Source organism: Tyto alba, unplaced genomic scaffold (assembly GCF_018691265.1).
Source record: "Tyto alba isolate M040663 unplaced genomic scaffold, T.alba_DEE_v4.0 Super-Scaffold_9, whole genome shotgun sequence".
Taxonomy (NCBI): Eukaryota; Metazoa; Chordata; class Aves; order Strigiformes; family Tytonidae; genus Tyto; species Tyto alba.
The window spans coordinates 23,871,204-23,898,437 of NW_024881330.1; the positions used below are offsets into that span (position 1 = coordinate 23,871,204).

The 27,234-nt window shown below is 36.3% G+C and overlaps 1 protein-coding gene across 4 annotated transcripts in view; it reads right to left on the minus strand.

Annotated features, from left to right (window-relative positions):
- Positions 1-27,234, minus strand: part of VPS13B (vacuolar protein sorting 13 homolog B) — a 471,233-nt gene that overhangs the window by 191,121 nt on the left and 252,878 nt on the right. For all 4 annotated transcript variants that reach the window (XM_042785990.1, XM_042785992.1, XM_042785989.1 and 1 more), the window contains 6 exons: positions 26,987-27,193; positions 11,576-11,747; positions 10,382-10,496; positions 8,120-8,261; positions 5,929-6,337; positions 153-264 (listed from right to left, as the gene is read on the minus strand). In XM_042785990.1, the coding sequence (XP_042641924.1) occupies positions 153-264; positions 5,929-6,337; positions 8,120-8,261; positions 10,382-10,496; positions 11,576-11,747; positions 26,987-27,193 (1,157 nt within the window). The remainder of the gene's footprint in view (positions 1-152; positions 265-5,928; positions 6,338-8,119; positions 8,262-10,381; positions 10,497-11,575; positions 11,748-26,986; positions 27,194-27,234) is intronic.

Here is a 27,234-nt window from a genome sequence, read left to right on the forward strand (position 1 = left end):
TCAGAAAAACCTGGTTTTGAATATCAAAAGATTGTATGTGAAAAGTATTTTTACAGGCTGCACATACCCGTTTTATTGATCAATTAACTTCTCCCAAAATGAATTTTTCTGAGACTATATATGAAAACCCAAACCCCTCCTCCAACACTTACTGATAAATGTCTTTTCTGAGCACAGCTCTACTAAGAGGGTTGTCAGCCTGAGGAGCCATAGAGACAGATCCAATCTTGAGAACCAAAGTGTCTTCTTTAATCGTTGAATTAGCTGTAGTTAGGAGAAGAGAAATATGTGTCTGATTAGAAGTCAAATGCACATAGCAGAAACACTGAAAAACTATTTCTTAAAAAAATCTAAATAAGAATGTCTGCTAAGGATTCAGTTCTGCTCAGGAGCAATAACTAATGCAAAGAAAAAAAAAAAAAGCCATAAAATCAACAGCACTGTTGTGATACATAAAAGACAAAATTATTGTCATTTAATTTCCTCACAGAGTTTTATCACACAGCTAAATCCTGGTCTGTGACTACTCATTTTCTCTGATGCTTTTTTATGTCAATATTTTTTTGTTCAAAATGATGTGGATCCCACAGACTTCTTTGTAATATGTCTGTTTCTCCAATAATTATCTGCTGAAATACCAGCATGTAAAGCACTCCGAATCATGCACCCTTTTTAATATGGGCCTAGGCCCTTTAGATGCAAAACACTGCAGGATATTACAATGTAACCATCCTGGTAGTAATTGGTAAGGGTTGCAATATACATGAAAAGTTTAAACACAAGGACTGAAACAAGAGAATCTGAAATCTGACACATACAAAGAACAAGATGTAGTACTGAACTGTAAATTCCACATCAATAACAGAATTACTCCAAGAATAAAAATCTCTGCTTTCCAGTTCATCTTCATCGTATTCATAATTCCAGCCACATGTACAAATTCTTAGTTTTAAAAGCAGTGGTCGTATTAGATAGAAAACCGAAGTTCTGCCCAGAAAACAATAGCACATTTCTTGTAGTAAACAAACTCTGTGAAGTGTCCTTACGTGAAAGGATTGAGTCTACTGCATCACGTTCTCAGCAGATACAAACATACACAAAGCATTTGGATAAAGTTCTGCTCAGAAGACTTGCTAGTAACTAGGAAGCTCCTGAGAACATGTAATAAAGCTCAAATAGTTCAACATCTGAAGTGAAATGGTTCACTTCAACACCACCATGATACACAACAAGGACAGAACAACATCATACTTCCTCCCATATCCAAGGATATTTTGCAAGACTCTCAAATATATGAGTTCTGAAAATAAAATGGTAGTAGCAGAATAGAGTTTAAATATTTTTCTGAAGAGTGAAACGCTTGCTGTGGAAAGAACCAGTGAAATCTATGAGCTTAAAAAATGGCTTCTCCAGACCATTAATATCTTGGTGAATAAGACACCATGTTTTGCATCTATATATATACATACACATCTGTATATTTTTAAACAGATATAAGAAATCACAGAATTCACAGTAATTCTAATACAGTATTTTGAAACAATTGCAGGGAATACCACAGTAAGCATGCAACAAAATAGTAATACAAGTTCCAACACACAACTAAATCAGAACACGAGGGATTTACTTAAAAGAACCACATCTACTTAAAAAGCAAAGTCAAATCCTTTAGTCACCAAAGCAGAGCAAAACCATATACAAGATGGTTTGGTTGTCAGAACTAAGGCAGAAAAGTTAAACTGACAACAAAATCCCATTTGTGACTGCATCAGAAAATGTACTTTCAACTTTTAGATCAAAAAAAAAAATGAGCAAGGCATTGTAATAAGCATTAGAATTCCTGCCACCGTACACTTAACATGTTGGATTTTTTTTTTTCTGATACTCATATAAGAAAATGGAGTGAAGGTATTACATATACTTCAGATTGTAACTGCAACTTAATTAGGTGGCAAATACCTTATTCTGAGAAGTTGCTCTTAGTAAAATATATCTTAGGCTAACAATTTTAATTTGTCTCTGACACTTAGCAAAGCAAAATAAACACAGGACTACTTATCACTGTCTCTACTACATAAGCATTTTAGGATTTTTTTTCTGGGCTGGGCCTGGTTCTTTTGTGTTTAGTTTCCTGTAAATCAAGAAATTAAGGCACTCTTAAAGCAGAAAGAATTACAGGCATTAATATTTTGAGCTGGTTTCTAAAGAGTGATAATGTGAGTCATGATTTAGGATGACGAATTCATATCTTCATTCATTTATCTATGAATTCTCCCATTAGCTTTTCAAAATATGGGAATAATGTGTTAAACAATCACAGTCATTATAAATATTTAAAAATTTTGGGGAAAGAAAAGGTCTACACAATATAAGTACAGTCTAGGAAAAACTTACAGATCCAAGTGCGATAACGTCCACAATCTCACTTGGTTTTACCCATTCATCTCAGTCTTCTTTTTGCTGAGCTAAACACATTACGTTCTTTAAACCCTTCCTAGTAAGGCTTCTTCTCCAGAACTTGATTAACACTTACAGTGCTTTTCAGCACCCTCTCCAGTTTTATCAATTCCCATTTTTATAACAGAAAGCAAACCGGACATGATATTTCATCATCTGCCTTATGCAGAAGTACAGCTACTGCCCGCCCTTCTTTTCACTAAGTCCACTGTGACCCTTAAGCAGTTTTCAGCCAGTTTCTCAGGATAGTCCCTCCAGTCGTGAAGATACAGTCTGCATAATTTTTTTCCTTGATATATAACTAGCTTTAGAAGATTTGGTCTACTTTCTACGAGAGTGATGTAAGCACAGTGATCCAGATGCACGGCCTATAGAGTCCTTAACATTATTTTCCTCAGGAAATTCTTTGCAACATACATTGATGCTAGCAGCAATGGTTTCAAATTTACTTTCTGATTATTAAATACCAATTTCACTTACTATTCCCACCTGATAATTTTTTTTAAACTTCTAGTTAGCCATTTTTAATTCATTTAACGTTTCCACAGATATCATATGGGGATATAGATAAATTACAATACCATGAGACACAATGTCAAACTCCTTACAAAAGTCTAAGTATGTCAAATATTTGCAAACATTTTATCAACTAAGAATTGGAACATAATGAAGAATGGAAATCAGATGTGTTTAACAAGACTAATTTTCCATAAAGCTATATTCATTATTGTGTAACAAATATGCAATTTTTATTAACTGAAGGCTGTAATAATTTATTTTTTTCCTTTATGTTCTCTGAGGGAAAGCAACAAAACTACCTGCCTTAATTTTATTTGAATATCATACTTTTCATTTTACTAGATATACCTTCAACTGTCTAAAACCTGTTCTTGCAAGGTGTGTTAAAAATTAGCCTCAGAAGACTAAGATCCCTGAGCACAAGTTACTCAATCTGACTGATTTGGAACTGTTTAATAGTAAGCAAGGAGGATGTTACAGACCATATGTTACAACAGACTTCAAAGATAGGGAGTCATGCTCATGTGACAAGAATATATCATTTCTACAAATGCAGGACATACGTTTATTCAGTATGCTGCCTTTTCTTTTTCACTATCAACAAATTCATCATGTCCTTTCTAGTGATTCCTGATATTTTGCTCCTAGTACATATTAAGAAGTTCTTATTGTCCTCAAACCAGCCAGATGTGGATTCTCCCTGTCTTTACCACCTCTTGCAAGTGTTTTGCAATTTTAAATTTTTATTTAAAGAGTGTTCTGCTATGCAATATTTCTTGTTTCTATTTGTTATATATTGTTTTTATATATTCAGTTGTCTTTACTTCATCACTAAGTAAATGTGGGCTGCTGGCCAGAGCTTGAAACACCACCTGATGTATTAACAAACCGAACTCTGAGGGAAAGCAGCATTCCTTATTGCCTAGGATAGAATGCTGCCTTCAAGTCCAGCACAAAAAAATATATTAATCTAGTTCTGCTGCAAAAAACATGAAACTAAAATGTTATAAAATTTGTGGGTGTATTCGTGCATGTGTGTATGTAAATTCCTCAGGCGAAAACCAATGATTTTGATTATTTCATAGTCATTGTGTACCACAGCTCACGGTCCAAGTTTGGTTTTGGACTGCACAAATAAGGAACAGATTTGCCTTTTTTTTTTTAACTCTGTATGTAAAGTCACAATTACATATGTTATTTAGAGGAGGATAGTTTTGGTAGCTATCACTAGGTACAAGGAATGAACAGCAGATGATTGACTAGAAGAGAAACTGAGGTCATTGCATTTACTGCAGTGATCACAACTTGAAACATGCAAATCTTATTGGATTAAAAATGTCTCTTAATCAACAACTGATGAATGAAGTCTTATAGGGGCATACCTCCACAATATATAACATTTTTCTGACCTAGCACACCAGTAATATGGGTCATATTCGACTATTACTCCTCATTATTGTTTCTAATTTCTATTGTTCTTGAAGACAATAAGCAGTAGAATAGAGAATTGATTTATTTCACATTCAGAAACAGACAGAAGTTTGGGAAAATCTGGGGTGAAAGAAGAAATGAAAGGAGAATCGTACTGACTTTCATAGTGATGATATTTCAGAATTTTCCAGTGGAAGAGGTTAGCTGACTTCCTTATTAATTTACTAAAGCTAATCTTTATTCTTTAAAAGCATACATAGTTCTTCTTCCTTTGTCCAGGATTAACCATGGCAATTCTGTTCTTTGTGTGCATTTTCAAGCAAGGAATAGCAACAAGACAAAAATTTTGTAATTTCTTTTTAATGAAGTATACAGCTACAGAGCTAGAAAACACTTGTAAAAAGATTTCTTTGACAGCATGCCCCAGAACTCCCTTCCAACCAGAATCATAATTCTTTCTTGCCAACACAGCCAGTCTAATTTTATCTTCCTGTGTTTTCAGCATTCCCAGTTGGAAAATTGTAGAGGATGCTGGCAAAAAAATGATCTATGTAAATTCTCACTGTCTGCACTTCTTGCAATTAGGTTATGAGAAAAATCTAAAGACTATACTCTTAGGATTATATTGTGTGTTATCGTGTATAATGGTAAACCCCCTCCCCATACCTATAAGACTTATGAAAACATATCATGATACTAGTAAAACACTTTTTCCTTTTTTTTTTTTTTTAAATCTCTAGAAGATTTGTTGGTAATGGAAGCGATCACATTCCCGCTAGCTGTTACAAGGTGTAATTTTAACAACAGCATCTCTTTATTTATATATAAAGATTGTAACAGTGCTGTAAATATGTTTTGTGTATGAAGGGAAAACAATTTCTTACAGCAAAAAGTATTATCCATAGATCAAATGGCTACTTACTTTTGTTGGAAATAACAGCTTAAGCTATCCACACCTCTGTAAACACCTGAAAGCCTCTTACGTAAGGGAATCTGAATAGCTTCAACTAAGACTTACTAGATAAATTTTAAGTTATATCATCTGTTGGGCATCAATCACAAGGTACATTTTAATAACTTTCTCCAAACTGAACTAGGGTACCTACCTGCTTCACTATTGCATGTTTTTTTAGGTGCCAATTTCTACAAGAGTTAAGGCTTCATGATTACGCTCCATTGCTGGAACAGGCACCTACAGAAGACTGAACTGGTATCAGCATAATCAGAGCTGACACAAGAATCACCACTGCAGAACTGGGTTGAATTCTCCATCCATAATTCTTTACCACTTTTTGTTTTTTATAATCACATTTTAAATGCAAACTCTATAGGTACTGGGAAAGCAAAGACCAAATAAATATCTAAAAAAACTTCTCAGCAAATCAAGTAGCAAGAATGCTAAATTTTCTCTAGCTCTGGCTCTTAAAACTGAAGACTCTAGCAACAGTCAGTGATTTAGCTAAGTTAAGGGTATTTGTCTACACCACTGAATAGCAAAAAATCTCTAACAAAATACTGTACCTTCTGCAGTATGACAATCTTCCTCATTTTTGGGAAAGAAGACTCTTATTACACCAGTGTTGATATAAATCAGAGGCAAGTTGCGGGAAGTTAGAGCATGAGTCCTCATAGGTTGGCCTGGTGATTTTCTTTTATCCTTTTGACTCCTTGGCAACCTGGCTTGAAAAATGCTTGCAATTGCATTAAGCAACGGAAAACAGAGGACCACATCAAAGGCCTGAGCAGAGAGAAGGATCTCATGAAGAAAGTGAGGAGAACCATCAGTATGACCTTCTGATAGCTTATGGAATGTTCTTCGTTCATTTCTTGATATCAGTTTGTGCCGGACGTTTTTTGTCACAGCTTTGGTGTAAGTGAGAGAAAGAAATCCATGTTGTTGGTGTGAGCCATCTAAAAGTTTTGTAGTTGTCTGTCTCAAGGAAAAAAAAGTAATCAATAATCTAATGCAAAAATGTACACATACAAAATCCATCAATTGCCATATTCTCAGTTAGGATGTTTAGTGTTCTGTATTTTCTAAAACCTTTCCACTGTCTCTGAATAGTAGAAAAAGATTATTTCATTTTTTTTAAAATGGACAATTTGTCCACAGATTGTCCACACTTCACTGTATTCTGTCAGCTAAAAATATGAATTGCTGAACACTTTCTTCTTTTCTCATTATTTATGTTGTGTGAAATTCAAATCCAATCAGCTAAAAAATCCCCATACATTCAAAAGTCTAAATTTACCAAACATTTTCTGACAATGTTCCACACAGTTATATATTTTGATTTCTCCTTCACTTCAGACATTTTAGAAGTAAATCTTACAGAAGGAACAATGCAAGGCAGTATGTGCAAATACTACAGATGCTAAAATAATGCTTGGGTGCTGAGATAGCTTCACTTCATCTAAATACGGGCGTATAAACCAACCATAATGAACTAAATACTCTAAGATTTGAGCTGGTTTTGCCCTCATCACCTGTGTGTATTTAAAGATAACAGCTGTACCACATGTTAAAGAACATCACTTAAAGATACATTGCACTGTACTTTAGAAATAGCAGATTCCTTTACTTACAAGGACAGATTTCCTAGGTAAAGGTGACAATTAGATGCTTAGCTCCCAGAAGATGTATAGTATTCATATTACCTTTGACAGTCTTTCATTCATAGATGGTTAATGAGTGAAAAATGTGGAAATAGTAACTAGGAAAACCATTATTTTAACAGTGCAATAAACATTTTGATAGAATTCTATAAGACTGTTTAAATATTAGCTTTAATATTGCTATTATTTAATATTGCATGTGAGCACAAATGAAAGCAACTAATTTTGCAAGTAGTTGCTTCTTTCAGCATCTTAAATTTGAATAAAAACAATTTAATGTAATTTAAACCTTAGTAATAAAAGAACAACATCTCTTTCCTAAACAAACAGGATACATAGCTTAAATGCTGAAAAAAGTGGAAGCTTTTAGGATTAAGTGAATTTCAATTTGGAAGTTCATCTCCTATAAGAACTGAAACAAACAGAAGGAGAGAAATACTACCAATCAATACTTATGATGAAAATAAATCAGACCACACAGAACTTCCACTAACATAAAAAGATTCTGTACAGCCATATATTTGTGAAGATAAAGAGCCCAATATCATAACATACAAAGTCTTTCAAGGACAGGCAAGAAAAAATGAAATATTCTCAATCAGTAAGTAATGTTCCAAGCATTCAAAAGTAAGAATCAAATTGTTAATTGTTGCCTGATCATAATTATAAGAAGTAATTTTAAAAGGTTGTATAAAGATATATTGCAATAATATAAAGTACCTAAATCCCCCAAGTAGCTATCAAAGTTACATGAACAAAATGCAGCATTCAGTACTGGCTTTTACATATTTGGACTCCAAACGTGTGTGCTCACTTTTAATATAAATGCATCCCACTGTCTGCAGCGGACTGTTGTTATGTACCACATTGTGAACCATCAACTCTCATTCCCATATCTATTGAAAAATGACTGACAGCTATTACTAAAGTATAAAAGGGAAACAACACAATATAATCAATATAAAAAATACATATATTTAGTATAAAAAAATTAGATGAAAAGAAACTAAAACTATTTGAGATTTATTTTTTTTCACTCCAACTAGCATTTATTAGTGGAAGTTCTGTAGTAAAAATTTTAAAAAAAGATTCTTACAGAGGGAAAGAAGCCAGAGAAATTACTGAAAGGGTCCTGCTTGCTGATGGGTCGAACCAACAAGGTACGTCTGTTCAGCTTGTCAGTACAGGAAAGGAACACACCTCCATATTGCCCCAGAGACCAAGAATCTTCCCCAAGGCTTGAGGTAATGAACGAGGCATGAAAGAGGGGAAGACAAAAGGCAAAATAAAAAAAAAATAAATTTGCTATCAGCAAAAAAAAATTGTATTAAGCTTGCACGGTTCTGTGTAACTGCAAGACAAAGCCTATGCCAGACCTTTTTTCTAAAAAGCTGAAATTCAATCAGATGTAGAAAAAAAATGATTAAAAAAAAAGAAACTTTGTACATTTTTATGTGAAAGGAACATATAGCAAAAGTAAACCCCTGCATACAAAAGAGGTACTTACCCCTGGATTTTCAGAAGATAGATTTATTAGAATGAGGAAAAGAATGATTACAAGAACCCAGACACTGTGAATGAAAAGCTGTATTCGTATGTTACAAAGTCATAGCGTTATTTATAAAAAATGAGGTACTGAGTATTAAAATATGCTTTGTACTACAGTTCTTATAAACATTCTTTTTAACATATGTAAAAATAAAGAAAAATATGTTGCTTAAGAACAGTTATCCAGGTAAACACTTTAGTTTACTGAAGAAATCTCACCAAAAGCTTTTCTCTGCATTGTAGAAATATTCCTTCAAAATGTCCTGACTGCCAGTCTCCCCCTGGCCTGGAAGACAGAACGTTCACCTTATCTATCCTCTGCTTTTAGTTTTAGTGCACAGATTTAAAGATTGAGAAAGCTATTCTGAAGAGATGATGAAATATAAATGAGAACAGTAATTATTTTGTCAAGTAGACTAACTTTTTCTGTCTTTTTTTTTTTTTTTTAAAGCCTCAATATAACTTTAGCAAAAAAATCCCACCCTGAAGTTGAAAACATTTCTAAAGGAGCATTAGGCTCCTAGGAGTGAAGTACCTTCTCTCACACTTTCCATAGAATCTGTGGACAAAGAATTTTGTTAACATCACCTAGCTACCGGGATTCCAAAGCATTTTAAAGCATTATGACTTGATTTTAAAAGATTTTGAAAAATAAAGTATAAATTTCAATTAACAAATATTACTATATGTACAAACAATAACTGCATTTGAAATAAGCAAGAGAACAGGAAAGAATAGGAATTCAATTTTTTTTTTTTTTTAGACAGCTGATCAGAAAAAACATCTCAGAAACGGTGGTAATTTTGCTAAGGTGATACTAAATCCCCTTCCAGTTGTACACATTGAACAGTAAGTGTCCAATAAGACCTTGCAGACATTGGCTCCTAATTCAAAATGATGTGTGTTCCTAAATACTTTAGTCATTTTCAATGCCAAAAAAATGTTCTGAAGCTTTTAAGTTTTTTGTTTGTTTGCTTGTTTTCCCTCTCAGGGAGTAACACAACTATTCTTTTACTTCCTGTCTGCCATAGGAGACTCTGTTGATCTGTAATGGCAAATGCTAATCCAGCTGATGAAAGACTACCCAGTCTCTCTCTTATTTGGTCAAGACTATTGTGTTCATGGCCAATATGAGTGAGAAGGTGGCATGTGCAATCTCTCTACAGAAACGTGTGTCTAGGTGACAAATGAATGCAGTCACACTGGTGCAGCACTATTCAACTGACAAGACTTGCTAAAGTTGCAAGACGTATAGTAAGCCTAACTACCTACTCTAAAGGTACATAATATTGATGATACATCAGTTGTCATTAATTACTGAAATTCTGCTCAGGCATGTCTGAACAAAACTATGCTGTCACACAGACATGGATAATCAGCTTTGTGCCCTCCATTACTGTTGCTAAGCCACAGTAAAGAAACATCTCAATTTTTTAGAAATTTCTTCTTCATACCTGAGAGTATGGTACCATAAATCCTTAAATATTGTCACTTGCTAACACATCATGAAGCAATATTTAAGGAATTTTTCATTCAAAACTTCATCTAAAATGAATGATTTTTGTCTAACAGACCAACAGAGCTGTTCAGTGTGAAAAAGCATTCTGATTTGTAATGATTTCTATGTATTTCTCTGGAATCAGATATAATTCTAAGAAGACGTAATGCTGATTCTTATTACTTAATAGGTTAAAAACATTTCACTGAAATTGAGCAACTGCCTTAAATTCAAGTTAACAATTAAGGAAAAAAAACCACCTGCCTTCTTCTTTCAGCCTGAAATTAGAGTATAACAACTGCCAGGAATTACCTGTTTCTGTAATGGTCAATATTGAAGCTTTCTATTTTACATTTGATTTTAGTATAGACATCCTGCATATCCACTGAAGCACTGAGATCTTCTAATTCACTGACAACACAAACTTCTGCAATAGTCAAAGAAAATAAATATTATTATTTATTAATCTGAAACTTGTAAGTTTTTAAGCAAGAAACATATCTGAAACACTACATTTTGTAAATAAGATGATGCTACTTCTGCTCAAGAGTTTTTTCATAAAGCACTTTTTGATTCAAGTGTCACATATATAGGAACAATAAAATATCCTAGAATCCAAACTTTTTGATACAAATGTGTAGAGAGTCTTATATGGGGGCTTTAGTTTGGGTGTTCATAGTATAATGCCTGAAAAAAAATGTAAAAAAGTATTTGCCAAGATATTTACCCTAAAAGTACTTGAGGTTTCTTTCTCACATGTAATTAAGTTTTTTAAATCAAAGGTTCAAGTACACGTCCTTGAAAATTTAGCTTTAATCATTAGTCACCTTATTTTCTCACATTTGTATTAGTAACAATGTTAATTGCTAAGCAGCAGCATTTCCGAACAAAAAAATATTTGAAGTCCTGTAGCACATTTATAGAATCTGAGTTCCTTTCAAACAATTACTGTCTAGATGATAAACCAACTTCAGTCTCGAAGAAAAAAAAAGAGAAGCTGTATATCACACATATTTCTCTTTTCAACACAGACGTTGAAGCTTCTACGATGAACTTCATATTAAGCTTCCTACGACTTTAAGGATTACACTATGATAATTATTTTAAATTTAAATTCAAAATTATCAATACAAAACTATATGTCTATACATGGACATACACAAGACGTGCTACTAAATCATATAAAAATGAAAACTGGTTGCTTCTAAGGCAATAAATGCAGCATTCTATTAAGTAAAATAAGCAACTTTTTTTCCAATTTCATGTAATCATCTTTCTACATGGAAGGGGAAGTTTATGCTGAAGGACAACACTGAATTCTGATTACATGCACCAACCTAACTACAGATTGTCACTCTAGTTTAAAATGTAGATCCAACCCATTATTTCTGCATTACAGTGCTTAATATTGCCAAGAAATGCTCTGAATAGCTAATACTGTGCTAGGAATGTATGGAATGTATGGAATTTAAAATAGTATATTAGGGGAAAAAAAATGCTGAATACCTGTGCCATTATTTCTAGGATCAGGCGCAAACAATTTTATAGTAATTTTTGGCAACATCCACTGCATCCATAGGCTGACACGTCCACTTGAGACTCCAATATTACTTGTTGTTTGTTCCAGTGTAATGGAGTCTGAGAATGGAGAATCATCACCACCCTGAAGAGAATCACCCTATGAAACAAATGTAATAGCTGAGGAAAAAAAGCATTGCTTTTCACCACTCCTCTTTTTGATTCTGTATAGACTGATGTAGGTACCCAAAGTATATACATATAAATACAGACTCACTGACAGTATGTTTGAATTAAGCCATTTTTTAACATCAGGAAAAAATTAAACCAAAATATACTCCCCTTTTTTTTTGGTAGAGATAATACTCTTTGGCAAAGATTATATGGTAAAACTGTAAGGTTCCACTTGGCAGTGAGCTTTCCTCGTTAACTCTACACTAATGAAATACTATCATCAATGAAAGAACACAGGCTGCTAGGAATATTCTGAGATGCAAAGGGAAAGGGGGATAAACAGGCTTATGCAAATCTGAAAGGCAAAGGAAGAAAGAGTTGTTGGAGGTGACAAATGAAGAGCCACCCGGTATGATTGTAACACTTCTGTACTACATACACACTGGTTTTGCGGTTGTTTTTTTTTTCCCTTCTATGTGCTTCCCTGTAACTGCTTGGGAAATTAATTTCACAAAATAATATCTTTTTGTAAGAATTAGAAACATTTATTTGCCACTTAAAAAATATTTCTTATATTTTAAGAAGGCAATTGACACTTGTGATATTACTAAATGTAAGATTTGTTGACAAATGAGCTTGGAGAAGCTTCTGTGCTACCAATAATCTCTATTCACTCCCTAAAATATTAAGGGCTCAACAAGGAAGACACAAAGGTTAATGTTTTTAGGAGAAGAACATGACAAAGTACAGCTATAATGAAAACTGTATTATGAGGGCTTATCAGAGCCCTGCAGGCATGTTCTGGTAATTCCTTATGGCACAACTGAAACGTTTACCAGTCATAGGACTTCATCCTGCTTCTTTGCTGGAACTTACTGATTCCAAATAGGAAAGGAAAGATGCAAACATACAATTGCTCATCAGCTCCTAGTGTTTACAGCCTATTAAACTGAATGCAACGGACACATACATCACTAATGTCAACCAGAAGCCATTAAAAATCCACCAGCATCTTCACTTGCAACTCTGCCAAGTGTTGCAAGTTTCCTTCATTATTCAAGCACAAAAGGAAAGGGATAATGTATGTTACTTTGATCCATTAAGACCAAGTGCTTCTAAGATTTACAGACTAATAAATACCCAAAGTCTTAACATTCAATGAAGGTTTTGGGGATTAGCAGTTGTAATGAACAACATGTTTGGGAATTTTGAGATTTATCTAATGACTAACCAAGATGACTTATATGGAAGACACCCTGGAATCAGACCTAAGAAGAAAGCATTGCAGTTTGACTGCAACTTAACCTGTCAGGCAATAAATTACAGTGCACTCACTGCAGCTTCAGATGTCCCAGAAAAACTTACTTTCAGTAGCCAAATTTAAAATCTGACAGTACTTGACTCATTCTTCAGTCGAAGACTGGAGAATGCGAGTATGGAAATCCTGCTAGCAAACTATTTTCTGGATGGGTAGAACTTATCCTAAACCAAATGACATAGCTCATATGGAAGCATTTATGTTGATAAATCACATTTTCAATCAACTCAGGCCTACGGTTTAATTATAGGATTTCTATCACATATACACGTTCTCTTATCACCGGACTAATTGTAAGAGAAGACAAGAAGGTAGGACACAATCTTACAAAAGTTTTGCACACAATCCATTATGACTTTGGATTATCTGATATACACCCAGTGGAGCAGCTGACATTCTGCTTTTAGAATTTATTGCATGATGAAGAATATGATTATCTTTACCATTTTCTTTTTCAGAGAAACACTGAAACACAACTTCTGCTTCACACTTTCAGCTGTGTGTCACTCAGATTAACATTTACTGATTTATTTATTTTTGTCCCAGCAAAACTCTTAGAGGACACAGAGAGAAACAGCAAAAGTACTTTATCCATGTGTGGTGGTCTTTACACTTGAAAAACTCAATGATACCTACTACAACTGGTAAGAAACTGTCTACGTTGTCAATAGCTGACATACAGAATTTACCACTTCAGATATTCATTCATGGGAGGAAGGGAGAGCTTCTGCAACTAACGTATGTTACTGGAAAACAATACCCAAACATAAGACTGTAGTGTCTGGCCCAGTTCTAAAAAAGAAGTTGTTCAGCTTTGTAAATCTCTAGTATTAGAGATTAGTGCTACCATTACTAATCATCAGTGACTGGTGAACAGCAAATAAAAAAATGTTGTTTGCAAAAGAGTTAATGAAGAAAACATTCTCTATGAGAAGTATTTTATTAGTGTACAGAAAGCAAGTGCTGTTATAATTGGGAAGATTGCCTTAAATGTTAGTCATAATGTGTCAAGGAACCATGGATGTGGCATTAGGTGACAGTGTACAAGTGAGACTAAAATAAAGATATTATTCCTAGGATTTATGAATGCCATGTAGGAAGGAGATCACAGACCATTAGAGACAGACAATGAAGAGTCTCAACCCATAGGAAAAACAAGTAGCTCACCTTCAAGAGAACTAACAAAAGTGTAAGAAAATCATGTAATGTTGACAGTACTAACCTCTGAAAAGGTGCAATCTATGCTAGCATCTTAAATATGAAAAGGCAAATAGGGTAATACATTGGAATGCATATTATATATTCATTGTCCTATGATGGGTTTTGTCTGTGATGTCTGTCTTCTACATAAATCTTCCAGATGTCTGCTATAAAATGCTTGATCACTTATTAATGGGCAGATTGAGAGAGAGAAAGAGAGAGAGAATATAAATGAATGAATGAACAAACAGAGCTGGAGGTACCAAAGACCTGCAGAAACAAATTGAAGAAAACTAACACTTATGCCTTGGTCTGAATTAAGTTCTTGCTTTGTAAAAAACAGCAGTACTTAAAGGCCTATCAATTAAATGTGTGGTCCTCATGAAGTCCATAAAAGAAGAAGTACAATTAAGACAAGAGAAACACTGCTCTCCCTATATGAGACAGACATGGACAGACTGGTCTCAAGTAGGTGGACAAGGACCAGAAGAGTATGAGCAAGATTAATCAGAAAGAGAGAAAGAACACTTGTCTTGTGTATGTATGTATTTATTTGCATGTGTGGTGGAAGGAGCAGGGAGATGTAATAACGGGAGTTAAGGAAATGAATTTGGGAAAGAAGATTTTGAGTGTACTTACAGAAGGTAAGTTACAGAAACAAGATAAACGGATGAGTCTATTGGTGAGAGAGCTGGTAACAAAGCACAGACCAAGCAGACAACCAGAGCTAAAAGAGGAGCTTATGGTTCCCTTCAAACAGACCTCCCAGAGGGAAACTTCCTTATTCCATTTATCCATCAATTTTTATAACACCTTCTCTCTTTTAGAATATTTTCTTCCCTGATCGTTTCTTAACTGTCACCAAATTGTCAGTGTGTTTAAATCAGTAACAACTAGCTTATAAATGAAATGGGAGAAAGGACCTACTGAAGGCTACTTAAAATAAAAAAAAAATTCAGCCACACACTATGCCTTCTCTCCCTTCCTGCTTCCCTCCCTGTCCTTCTCTTTTAAGCATTTCTTCTCCATCATGTTCTCATTGAGCAAACTTCCTCACAAAAAACAGCTGATACCCCTCTCCAAGCTACGGACTTCACATAACCCTCTTGCTTTTACAATTCGTTTAATCTTCCTTCTTCCATTTTTCTCTTACATTGTCTGCAAATTTAATTATTAAGTGTAGCAGGGCCTGTCTCCTGCTGTGTATCTAATAATATTTATCTACCACAGCAAGACATCTAACTGTAGAAACCTCAGATAGCTCATTTCACACTCCAAAGCAAGTGTGCCACAGTGGATATATGGTGCCCAACAAGATAAAAAAAAAAACAAAGAGTGGTAGAACATGCAAATAACATGGTCAGGGCAGAGGTTAACTCCTTTCCGCCAAACTGGGACTCATATTTCCTATTTGCTTCCCCAGCAAAATCCTTCCTGCCTCTTGCCAGATCTTTTTGTCCAAAGACTCCTATTTCCAAGATCCATTACTAACCATGCCTTTGCAAGACATTTCCTACTGTCTTCACAAAAAACTCTACTCTCTCCAGTGCCACTTTATTGTCCTACAAAGGAAGCAGTGACAGCAACATCAAAGTAGATAACTTTACAGCACTGTAACCAAAACTCAGTGTTGTTTCTTCAAGGATGCCAGTGCATCCTCCCCCAGTGTGGGGAAGGAATGAAAGTTAGGAAACGGCCTTGAAGAGTGTCAGGCCTGGAAGTCCCTCAGCATCTGAAAGGATGTACGTAGAACAGCCACTTCTCCAGTACTCACCAACGATAGTCCTTATTGCTTCTCCCAAAATGGCAGGCTCTATTGATAGGGCAGTGACATAAGCCAAGAGGCAACAACCACTGAGCCACTTTGCCATTCTCTGACTATCCCTCTTCAAACACTAGCCTGCCTCCCCTCCAACTATCTACGCTGCCTACTTGTAAAGCTATAAAAAATTAGGAGCAGAAATGTATCCTTTCAGAGCTGGAAAGACGACGATACGTTGAGAATCTTGTCTCTCTTAATGGGTCTTTATTTGCAAAGTCCTCATTCCAACATTAGCAAATCCTCATCCTATTTCATGACTTGTAATTTCATGCCATCAGCATGGCATCAGTTCTGAGTCTTTCAATTTCTGCCAATAAGCTCCTTTCTTCTTCTTGTTTCTTTTGTGTAACTCATTGAAATGGTTCTTTCACATTCTGCCGTCCAGTGAATTCCCAGACCTTCATAATTTGCCTTTGAGTGATACCCCTAAAAGATGATGCTTCTGTGCTAGAGTTTCACTGTACTTGGGATGACTCTTCTCATCAAACCTCACACGCTCTAGAGATGTTGGAGTCAGTGGTACTTTGGAACAGGGGGATCCCTTCAGCAGGGCAGCTCTAAAGGGAGAAGCCATCCAAGGATAATTTCGATTAGCTGAGATCCTCAGATGGATTTCACAGGGTATCAAGTCAATTAAAGGTTAAGGAAAGAGAGAAACAATACCTATTTAAAACTGATACTACATTTACTTATATTTAAAGTCAAAGTTCAAGCCAATGTTGACGTTCTGTGACTGATTTGCTGCTATTCTTTCCATTCTATAAAAAGTATTCTTAATTTTTTAAAATTTTTTTAATAGCTAGAGCATTTTTTAAGTTATTTTTGTACTGTAGCCACACTTAATTTGCCAAACTATAACTTAAAAACTGTGATGGAGGGGGTGGGAATGAGAAAGAGCCTCCTCCCCTCCCTCCATACACACCCTCACTCTCCCACTGGACATGTTCCAAAATGCTTTTTGTATTAAAATCAACTTTGTTCTAAAATTTTGGCAGGTCTCTACATTTCTGATAGTTTAAAAGAAAGAAAACAATAGTAAATTAAATTAAAGGGCTACAGTTAACAGCAAATACATACTACCACCATGGCAAGTTTTGAATTTTATAATTGGATTCTTTTATTTTAATAATTTAATGTGTTCAGATATTTCATCCATTTTGTTAACTTTTTTTTTTTTCTCCAGAGAGCTGTTTTTGTTTAGTGGTTTGAGTACATAGATAACTTTGTTCTGTAGAAAACTGAGACTATCATTTTCCCACACTTTTCTTTAAGCTTATTTTTCTGAACATATTAAATGATGTACTATGATTCTCAGAGAATCAGCCAGTTGATAAATTTGGCACAAGGTTACTTAGAACAGTATTTGTGAGATTCTTGAAAAACTGCATTTGTCTAGCACAACCCCAGACATATATTGTCATGGTTTAACTGCAGCCAGCAACTAAGTACCACAGAGCTGCTTGCTCACATGTCCCCTCCCAGCAGGATAGGGGAAAAGAGAAGTGGAAGGGTAAAGTGAGAAAAATCATAGGTTGAGATAAGAATAGTTTAATAATCAAAATAAAATAGTATATCAACAACAATAATAATATAGACAGTAATGAAAAGGAAAATAACAAAAAGAGAAATAAAACCTGACAAAAACAAGTGATGCAAATGAAAACACTTGCTCACCACCAACTGACTGATGCCCACCCAGTTTCCAAGCAGCAGCCCTCCAGCCAACCTTCCCCCCAGTTTATTGCTGAGCATGACATCATATGGTATGGAATATTCTTTTGGTCAGTTGGGGTCAGCTGTCCCAGCCATGTCCCCTCCCAACACTTTGTGCATCCCCAGCCTACTCACTGGCACAGCAGTATGAGGAACAGAAAAGGCCTTGATGCTGTCTAAGCACTGCTCAGCAATAACTAAAAGATCTCTGAATTATCAACACTATTTTCAATACAAACCTAAAACATAGCCCCACAGTAGCTACTGTGAAGAAAATTAACTCTACTCCAGCCAAAACCAGCATATATATAAAAATCAAATTAACCCATAAATGTGCAATCAAATTTAAAAGTAGGAAAACTTGAATTTTAGGGAACGTGACCTCTACCAACTTCCAAGCCTACTGTATGTATGTAGTTTACAAAAAAAAAAAAAAAAACAGAGTTACAGGTACAAGCTCAGATGTATCATTAGAAACTGCTTCCTCCTTTTCTAAATACATAATGGAATAGGCCGTATATCTGATATGCTATAACAAAAAAATACACAGGTGAAGAAAAGAGACCAAGGTGCTTGCACTTCCTGTTACTATTGCCGGAGCTAAGCTTTCACTGTTATCATTCCAGTGTTGTCTGTACATATGCTTGTCTGATTTGCAGATGTTTCTCACACTTCTAATTTCTGTAGCATGTGAGGTGGCTTTATTAAGTCCTATTCAAATTGTGTAGCACACATTTGCAGAGGTGTAGAACAGAACTTCATTTAGTTAATAGCACAAGTAAGGCCTACACATGCATGTATTTCTGGAAGTGAACTTGAAAAACAAAACCAGTCCTTGATTTTCTAGGAGCCAAATGGAGGATGTCAATGTAAAACCATGTTATCAGAAATAAAGGAATTGTGAACCTCTGGACACAGCCGGAGGCAGATTAAGTTGGGGGTCAGACAGCCAGATCTGCAATTACCAATGTTTTGGAACTTGTTCTATCATAGGGCCTACAATTCCTAACCAGGGCCTCAACTCACTTGTGCTTAGCTTTGCACTGCAATTCTGTACTCGGGTTACTGCGTTCCCATTCAGTATTCCACATCACTTGCATATACTACTGCTTGGACTAGCTAGCTTGATCGCATAGCTAAAACTGCATTAAGCTAAGGCTTTCAGCAATAACCTCTTCCGTTTGCAGCTATGCCAGCTGCAGAGCTTATCAACAGATATCCCCAGCTGCTCAACACCATGCCCTTGTCAGAAGTTACTGGGTTACTGGCTTCACCCGTTCCCTACTTCAATAGTTCAATGTGAACATACTATCCAAATTTTTTCTGCCATCCAAACATGCATAAACAGTTGAATTGGCCCATTCTCTTTCTCAGTGGCAGAAGCACTGCAGATGCTCCTCTGAAGGCAGACGTTGCTATATGGCTATCCTCTGGGAGGTGAAAAATGAAGAGATTGCATTTCTTCTTAGCCTTCTGTTAACAGTACTGTAACCAGAACCACTGGTCAGAGTCACAAGGGCTGAAAAACTGATGGCCTGCAGTAGCTGACCTTATTTTTTAAATTAGCTCAAATACTTAGAAATTTTTTGCAGTGAAAAACTAAGAAACTGAAGTGAGAAGAGACTGTGGTCTTGTTTCTCATGCAGTTTCAATTTTCATTTTGGATTTTCAGCACCCTGCGTGGTATTGTTAAATATGTTTATGCATTAATTTTCTGCTCTGTTTCCAGATCTACAGAAAAATCAAGCCAGAGTCAGAAACCCTGAACTATTTTCCCACAACTTCTCATGCCAAGTCCTAAAATATACAATTTAATTCTTTCACCAATTGTTGCAAATTGACCAATATACTGAGTTTATTTTCTTAGCAGAATTTATCTTTGTTCATCAGGAAGATCCAAACATATGAGGCCTTCATCCTTGGCCTGCCTAAAGCTCAGGGATGATCACAGTTTGGCCACACTAATGCTATGCCTTATCAAAATAACTTCTGAGTTCTTGCTCAATCACTGAGTCTCCCCAAGGACTAAACACTTCTACCACTGTTTGTACTTAAGTAAACAGTAACAAGTGGCCTGTTGTAGTCTGTACTACCTTTGCTTTTGCTGTGCCAAAGGAGGGATGGTAAAAATGATTTAACTGTTTCCAGCCCTCCAGCACTTAAGTCTTTCACTCATGTTTCCCTGTCTTACCAACACACAGACTAAAATTCAGTAAGCTAGGTAGCTTTACCCACATAGGACTGTGGTGATCACCATCAACTTGTCAGCATGAAAAGAATTACATGCAGTTTAAAATATAAATCATCCACAGATCACATAAACAAATGACTTCTTTTGCTGTTTAATATAAACAGTTGTGAGAGTTTGCTTTCTTCTGATTCATTTATAGCAAGTCTGTTGTAGCTGAAAGAAGCCTTAAAAATAATCATTTGTCTCCCAGAAAACAAAATAGTGCATTAACTGTAAAATCTCTAAACTGTAAAAAAATTACCTATTGCAGCAAAGTATTTTTGATCGACAGACTTTAAGATTTCAAGATTTAAAAATACAGGAACATAATAACCAAACCGCAGACTCAGATAAAACACAATCTTCTGGAAAAATCTCCCTAAGTCAAACTTGTAGAAATACATATTATTAATTACTTTATATACCTCATTGCTGCTTATCAGCAATAATAACTATAAAATATATAGCTGCAAGGTGAAACTGTGCCTGCATCACTCGATTTTTATATATTACCTCCTCTATTTCTTTCATTAGAAACATTACTGTTACAATAGTCTTTTAAAAAGTTATAATTTATAAATACGGGATGGTATTTTCCAAATCAAATGACATCGACCTAGATTTGCTTCCACTTTCTTTGTAACATGAGACCAAGATTAACTAGATTCAAATTTCTAAAGACCAAAATCTGCATCTATAAATAATCAATACTAGTATTTTAGAGAGTATAACAATGTTAAATACACAGTATTTGAAGAGATTAAATAAAAGTATTTTTCTATTTCTCTGAGTATTTGCAAGTTCTTTTCAGACCTGCCAGTATCAAGACAGCAATCAAGTGCGGTTTTGTTGATGTTAGGTCTCCTGACCAGTGAGTGCCTGCACTGTAACTGCCTCATCTGCTTTTATTGCTCCCTTGATGGAATTCAGACTCTGTGGGAAGGCAAAGGAGTGGTCCAGTTCCAACCAGCGGCAAAATCACAGAGAGGGACAAATCAGACTTAGGAAAATGGTGGAATGCTGCTCCAAACTTCGTAGCTGCCTCTACCTTCCTTTTCCCCTATACTGTTCACTGAAAACATGCCTTTTTCAGTCATCCTCCACTTCCGTGCCGTACCACTTAATTCTCAGTTGGATAACTTTCCTAACAATCCAGTTCCTACAATCACCATTTCTGTGAGGTAATAAAGGTAACTCTTGCCTTCCTGCCTCCAAACACCACCAATCCCTCCCCATGGCTCAGATTTTCTATACCAGTTTCTGAAGAGTATTTGGAGAATACCATGGCATGTGAATCTGAGAAGCATTAGGTTACTCTGACAGCTCCCACCCTGCTTCTACACTTTTGAAATTAAAATTACTACTTCAGAAGGTACCTGGAAAAACATTCAGCCCTCAACTGTTCTTTGGTGCAATACAGTGCAATTGGGGTTTAAAATACTTGTTTGGATTTCACTAGTTAAACTCTTGGGAACAAACAGGGTCTCCAGATAAAGTCTTATTTTTAAGATAAATGTTATATAAAACAATACATACTTGGATAGACTGTGGAGGACTACATCTTCACCCAGCAGAAAAACTTGACCTCATTGAAAATAATATGGTATAACAGACTGACACCTGCAGTCCATTAGGCAATTTGACAGGTAGAACTAGCTGCTGTACTTCACAGGAGACAAAACAATTAAAAAAATCTGTCTACATTTCTTGTCTACAAGGTCTGTCAACTGACTTTGCCTTTGAGGCAGAGGAATAGCTGTATAGCCCTCTGTACAGATGCCACTCAGATGCACCTCTGCATCTATAATGGGGTTCTTTCTATGCATATTTGAAGATACTAAGAAGGTTATTTTTTCTTCAAATAAAGTCCATTATACGGACTATAACTGAGGTACTCAGCAGACTGCAGTAGTTCAAAGTAGCAGCTGGGGACAGCAGAAGTGACCAGATTCTCTCATCTTCACATCTTACTCTCTTCAAATAAAGGGGAAGCACAATTTCATGATCACACTATCTACAGCTAGGTATGGTGACAGTAATTAAGCTAGCAAAAGGAACAGGGAAACTAAGTGATTAACTACTCTCAAAGGACAAATAGCTTTTGCTAGTGAAAAAAAAAATGAGGGAGAACATTCCTTAGCTAATTTTTAATACATATATTTTTAAATTCTCAACAATCCTTACCTCAAAGAACAGGACAGCAACCATGTAATCATAATGAAAACCTAGCTTGTGCTTTGGTACTAGGAAATAGGTTGAATAAATTCAGAGACAGCCACCGACCGCAGAAGAGAATGAGTTACAGAGATACTGCCAACCATTATGTTACAAATTATTTATTTTATATTGTCTAAAATAGTCTATTAGAAATGTGAGAAGAAAATATGGTTCTGTCCTGGGTTTGCGTGAGTGGTGAGGTTTTTTGGTAGCAGGGGAGGGGGCTATAGGGGTGGCCTGCTGTGAGAAGTTTCTTGAAACTACCCCAGCTCCAAGTCAGCTCCAGCTCTGCACCAAAACTAAGCCAATCAGCTGCCCCTCTGCAATAACGTATTTAAGAAGGGATGTGGTGACGAGCAGTTGGACTTGTGAGGAGGAGTTGCTGCAGCTGCATGAACACCAAGGTCAGTGGAGGAACAGAGGAAGAAAGGAGGGGGGAAGTAGGTGGGAGCAGACACCCCCCTGTATCCTGTGGTGAGACAGCAGGGCGGCCCCCCCTGCCACCCATGAAGATCTACGGTGGAGCAGACAGTGATTTTTGGACTGTGGGGGGGCCCATATGGCCAATTAAAGTCGATGTGCCTGAAGGCAGCTGGGATCCCGTGGGAAGAAGCAGCCCCCACTGTTGTAGTTTGGCACTGGGAGGATTGCAGCATGCGGGATGTCCCATGCTGGAGCAGCTCAGGAAGGGCTGCTGCCTGTGGGAGGCACTCCAGTCAGAGAAAAGTTGTAGAGGACTGTCTCCTGTGAGAAGGGGACCACAATGGAGCAGGGGTAAGAAGTTCCAGAAGCTCCCCCCACCAAAGATGGAAGAAGCAGCAGCACTGACTACATCCCCCATTCCTTCCTCTAAGCCACTGGGGGGAGGATGTAGAGATATCGGGAACAGAGCTGAGCCCAGGAAGAAGGGAGGGGTGGAAGGAAGTGTTTTCAAGATGTGGTAATGCTTCTCACTGTCCTACTCTGTCTGTTAAGTGTTGATGTTGTTAGTGTCTGTAATAAATCTATGTTCATTTTTTCTTCCCCTAACAAATCTGTCTTTTCTCCGTGACCACAATGGGTGATTTATCCCTTGCTGTCCTATCTCAAATCCCAAGCCTTTACTTATTTTCCCCTTCTCAGAGCTGGGGTGGAAGGGGAAAGTGAGAGGCTGCGTGGTGCTCAGTTACCCTCTGACCTCAAACCATGACAGGTTTCTTTTATTATTTCTCACTGGTTGGCCAAGTGTGATTTTCCTACCTCGTTCCCACCCCCAACAGTACTATATAACTCACAGACAACAGGGCTGTGCACAGTCTTAAGAACAAAGTTCTTAGCTACTTCACACATGATTATCTGCAGAAGTTCACTGTATAGCTTCAAAACACTCTGAGATTTATTTTTACCAATGGTCACCAAAAGATTAAAAAGAAAAAAAAAAAAATAGGTGATGACTATGTTGATTTAAAATGGTGGTAGAGTGCTTAAGATCATTTTTCCTACGGCTTAATAAAAATCTGGAAAATGTTACTTTGTTTACATCATTTAGAATGTATTAAGTTGGTCATCCTACTAGGTGATTCACCTCACTCCAACTGGTATCTTGACATAAAATTAGCCCTAAGAGTGAAGGGATAATTATTTTTTTGAGGTTTGTTTTGCTTTAAACCTCAGTCTTTAAATACCAGAAAGCACTAGGTCAAGACAACCTTTGACGTTACATCCCGTAACAACCCGATCATTTAGATGAATCCTCCACTGGTTATCTGTTCTTTTTCACCTTACGGTACCCACTAACTTTTTTCAGAAAATCACAAGACCAATATTAAATGTGGTTTTCAAGTATAAACACTGACTCACAAATTCATAAAAATGATAGTAGCCACAAACTCAAATACAGCATTTTTGTAGCTACTAGTTTTATAGGAATCCAAACTCTGGCTTGACTTTCCATGACAAAGATTCTCTCCAAGTCTTTTTTTCAACCACAGTAATTCAAAACCTTTGCCTTTCTCTTTTTTTATTATTAATTAAAACCCTTGTACACCCTACATACTGTTTTGATTTTCATCACCTCAATACTCCTAATATTCCCATCCAGTTAATCAGAAATGGAAAAATATTTTCCTCAGCTGTTGAGCCAAAAATATTACTCTGCTACTTGAACACTTCTGTAAATCTTTTCCTGACAATATAAAAATTAGCCTTCTAATTCTCTTTTGTAATTTCTGACAACTTCTTACAATCTCAAATATCTGGCCATGTATACATTTTCCCACCTCACTGTCTCCATTAAACAAACGACACCTGCCTCCGTATGTTTTTCTATCTGTGCACTTATACATCCCTTGTGCTGGCTCTTTCTTCTGGACCGCCTTCCTACCCCAGCCACAGACAGAACACCTTGGGCTGACAGGTCTGAATGGAGGTGGTGGACAGGAGCTCTCTTCCTCAGTCTTTCATTCATATGAACAATGGCTTCATGCAACCATTTTCTCCTGCTTGTACCTTTCTTTACTCTTCTGTATCTTTAATAATATCCTCAGAGCATGGCCAATTTTTAAATTTATTCATCCTGTGTAAGCACAATGATACATTCTTTTTGAAGCAGTTTTCAAATCTCAGTTGTAAAATGCTATGTCAACTCTAAGTCTCCATTGTGAAAAAAATCCAATATTAAATGCCATCTGTCTTAATATAAATTTCTATTCTAACAAGATTGAAATTATGAGATGATTTTATGTTCAGAGTGGAAAAGACTGAACACAAATTCTAACACTGTTCTTTGTTGGCTAATTCACCAAACTGCATTTAGAACAGGAGAAAATTTATTTAGCTAGTGCATAACATTTGTGGAGAATAGGAAGAAAATTAAATAAACAAGGAACAACATTTTGCAAAGGGGTAGGATATGAACACTGATCTTGGATCCATATTACCAAAATAATCTTGGTAACAGATGGATTAAAACAATTACTGAATCAGTTTCAAGTAATGCTCCTAGGACAGTATGTACTCCAAATACTGCTAACTATATAGAGGGTCAAAAACAAATCATTATTTATAAAGCTAGTGGTTTCTGATTTTAATGAGAAAGGGATTTGATGTGAGTAGGTGGAAGAATACTATTTTTGTGACCATACTGTTTTATTACTACTATTGCTTACCTTCAATTCTGTATCCATAGCAAAATTTTTTACAATTGAGATCACACACACACACAGAAATATATCAAAACCAAGGCTATTTGAAAAAATCTAGAAACATTTCAGTGAAACAACTTAAGAAATGAAACTCTAGCTCAAACACCTCTTAGTGACAGTTACCTTTCTGTGTGTGTGATGTATATAAAAGGTAAGCACTAGCAATCACCATTTCATTTGCTCCAAACCCAGGAATTAATATAAACCATACATACGGTTAAAGCAATCCTGGCCAAATGTTGTTGAACACGTAATTGCACTCAGCATTCAAACTGCTGTGTATTTGCATGTGTTCCAGAACTGTTCTACAAGATGCCCCCAAAATTGCTGTGTTTATCCTGAGAATGAAACCCAGTCTCTCAGAACAGTCTCCTTGCATTGTAATAGCTTTATGTCAAGAATGAAGCATTGCGTATGCATGATATACCACTGGTATGCCTTCAACTCATCTTATGCATTTTTGGCACTCTCCTGGAGCACAGACATGGCCAACTCATTATTCTAACTAGTAAGCCTGACAGAGGCACTAAGAAAATCACAAATACTAGACCTACACAGTTGCACAGCCTCCTGTGATAACGTGTTCTACTATATATCAGCTACCTGTTGACTCATAGTTTAATGTTACTCGTGGATGAAGTTTAAGACTGTATTCATGCTGATAAAAGAATAAGCTTTATTTCTTCAGTGTGGCAGAGAAGCAGAACTCCTTCCCATGCCTCAAAATAATATTTTATAGTCTTAGGCACACATGGAGATTAAGATCAGGTACCAGATTGCTCCAGGCAGTTACACAGTGCTGTAAATTAAAGAAGCAGAAATACAGAAAACCCAGTGGCCAATCTTTCTTATATTTGAAGCTGCATACTCAAGTCCTTATGTGACTGAGATACAAAAGCACTCCTGAGATGTGGGACAGCTGGGAGAGGGGAAGGAACTGAGCTCCAGAAGTAGCTCATAGTTGGAGGTTAACAATGGCTGGATGGACCTGGAGTAAGCATACAGCTGGGTGACCAGCAATGTCAGCCTTGGGATCCTTCACTTTCCCTGCACCTCTGTTGGTTGCCAACACAGTCTACACACAGCAGCTTTCTACTGACTCAGGTATCATGACTGGCTTCAACATGACAGGCTGACTGCCGAAGCTACTTGGAATGACTCACAAGCAGCACCTGTATCACAGGTACTTCCAAAACACCAGTTAGTGTTCTAATAATTCTGGACTTGAAAAATGCCTTATACATCTTGACCTGAAAACACTAACCATAATTTTCTGATTAATATTCACTCACTTCAAAGAGAAATGATCCAGACAAATAATAAACATATGAGCAATACAGTTTTGTTTTGTTTTGTTTTGTTTTTTTCCTCCTTCCCCCTGTTCCACCAAATTGAGTAATGAAGTATTCTTCAATAGTTTATCAGGGCAAAGCTACTTTCCACAGGGACACTACTGCTCTTTCTGACTCTTCTGGTTCTTACTTGACTGCACACACCTTCTAAGTCAGAACTCACATGACACACTTTTTTTAAGAAAGCCTACCTCTGTAGTGGTCCCAATGTCAGCAGATGGGCTGTATGTGCTGGTATCTGGTGGGGCGGTACCAACACTACTTTTAACTGGAGAGCTAGGAGGAGCAGGTCCTGTCGTGGTTTCAGTATAGACAGACGATTGATATAGAACTCCCTTCCTCTGAATTTTATTCCAAACTTTACTTGTGATCTCAGCCAGTTCATACAGAAGCTGCACCTAAAACAAAAAAAAACAAACCTTTTTTAAGATGAAGCTTT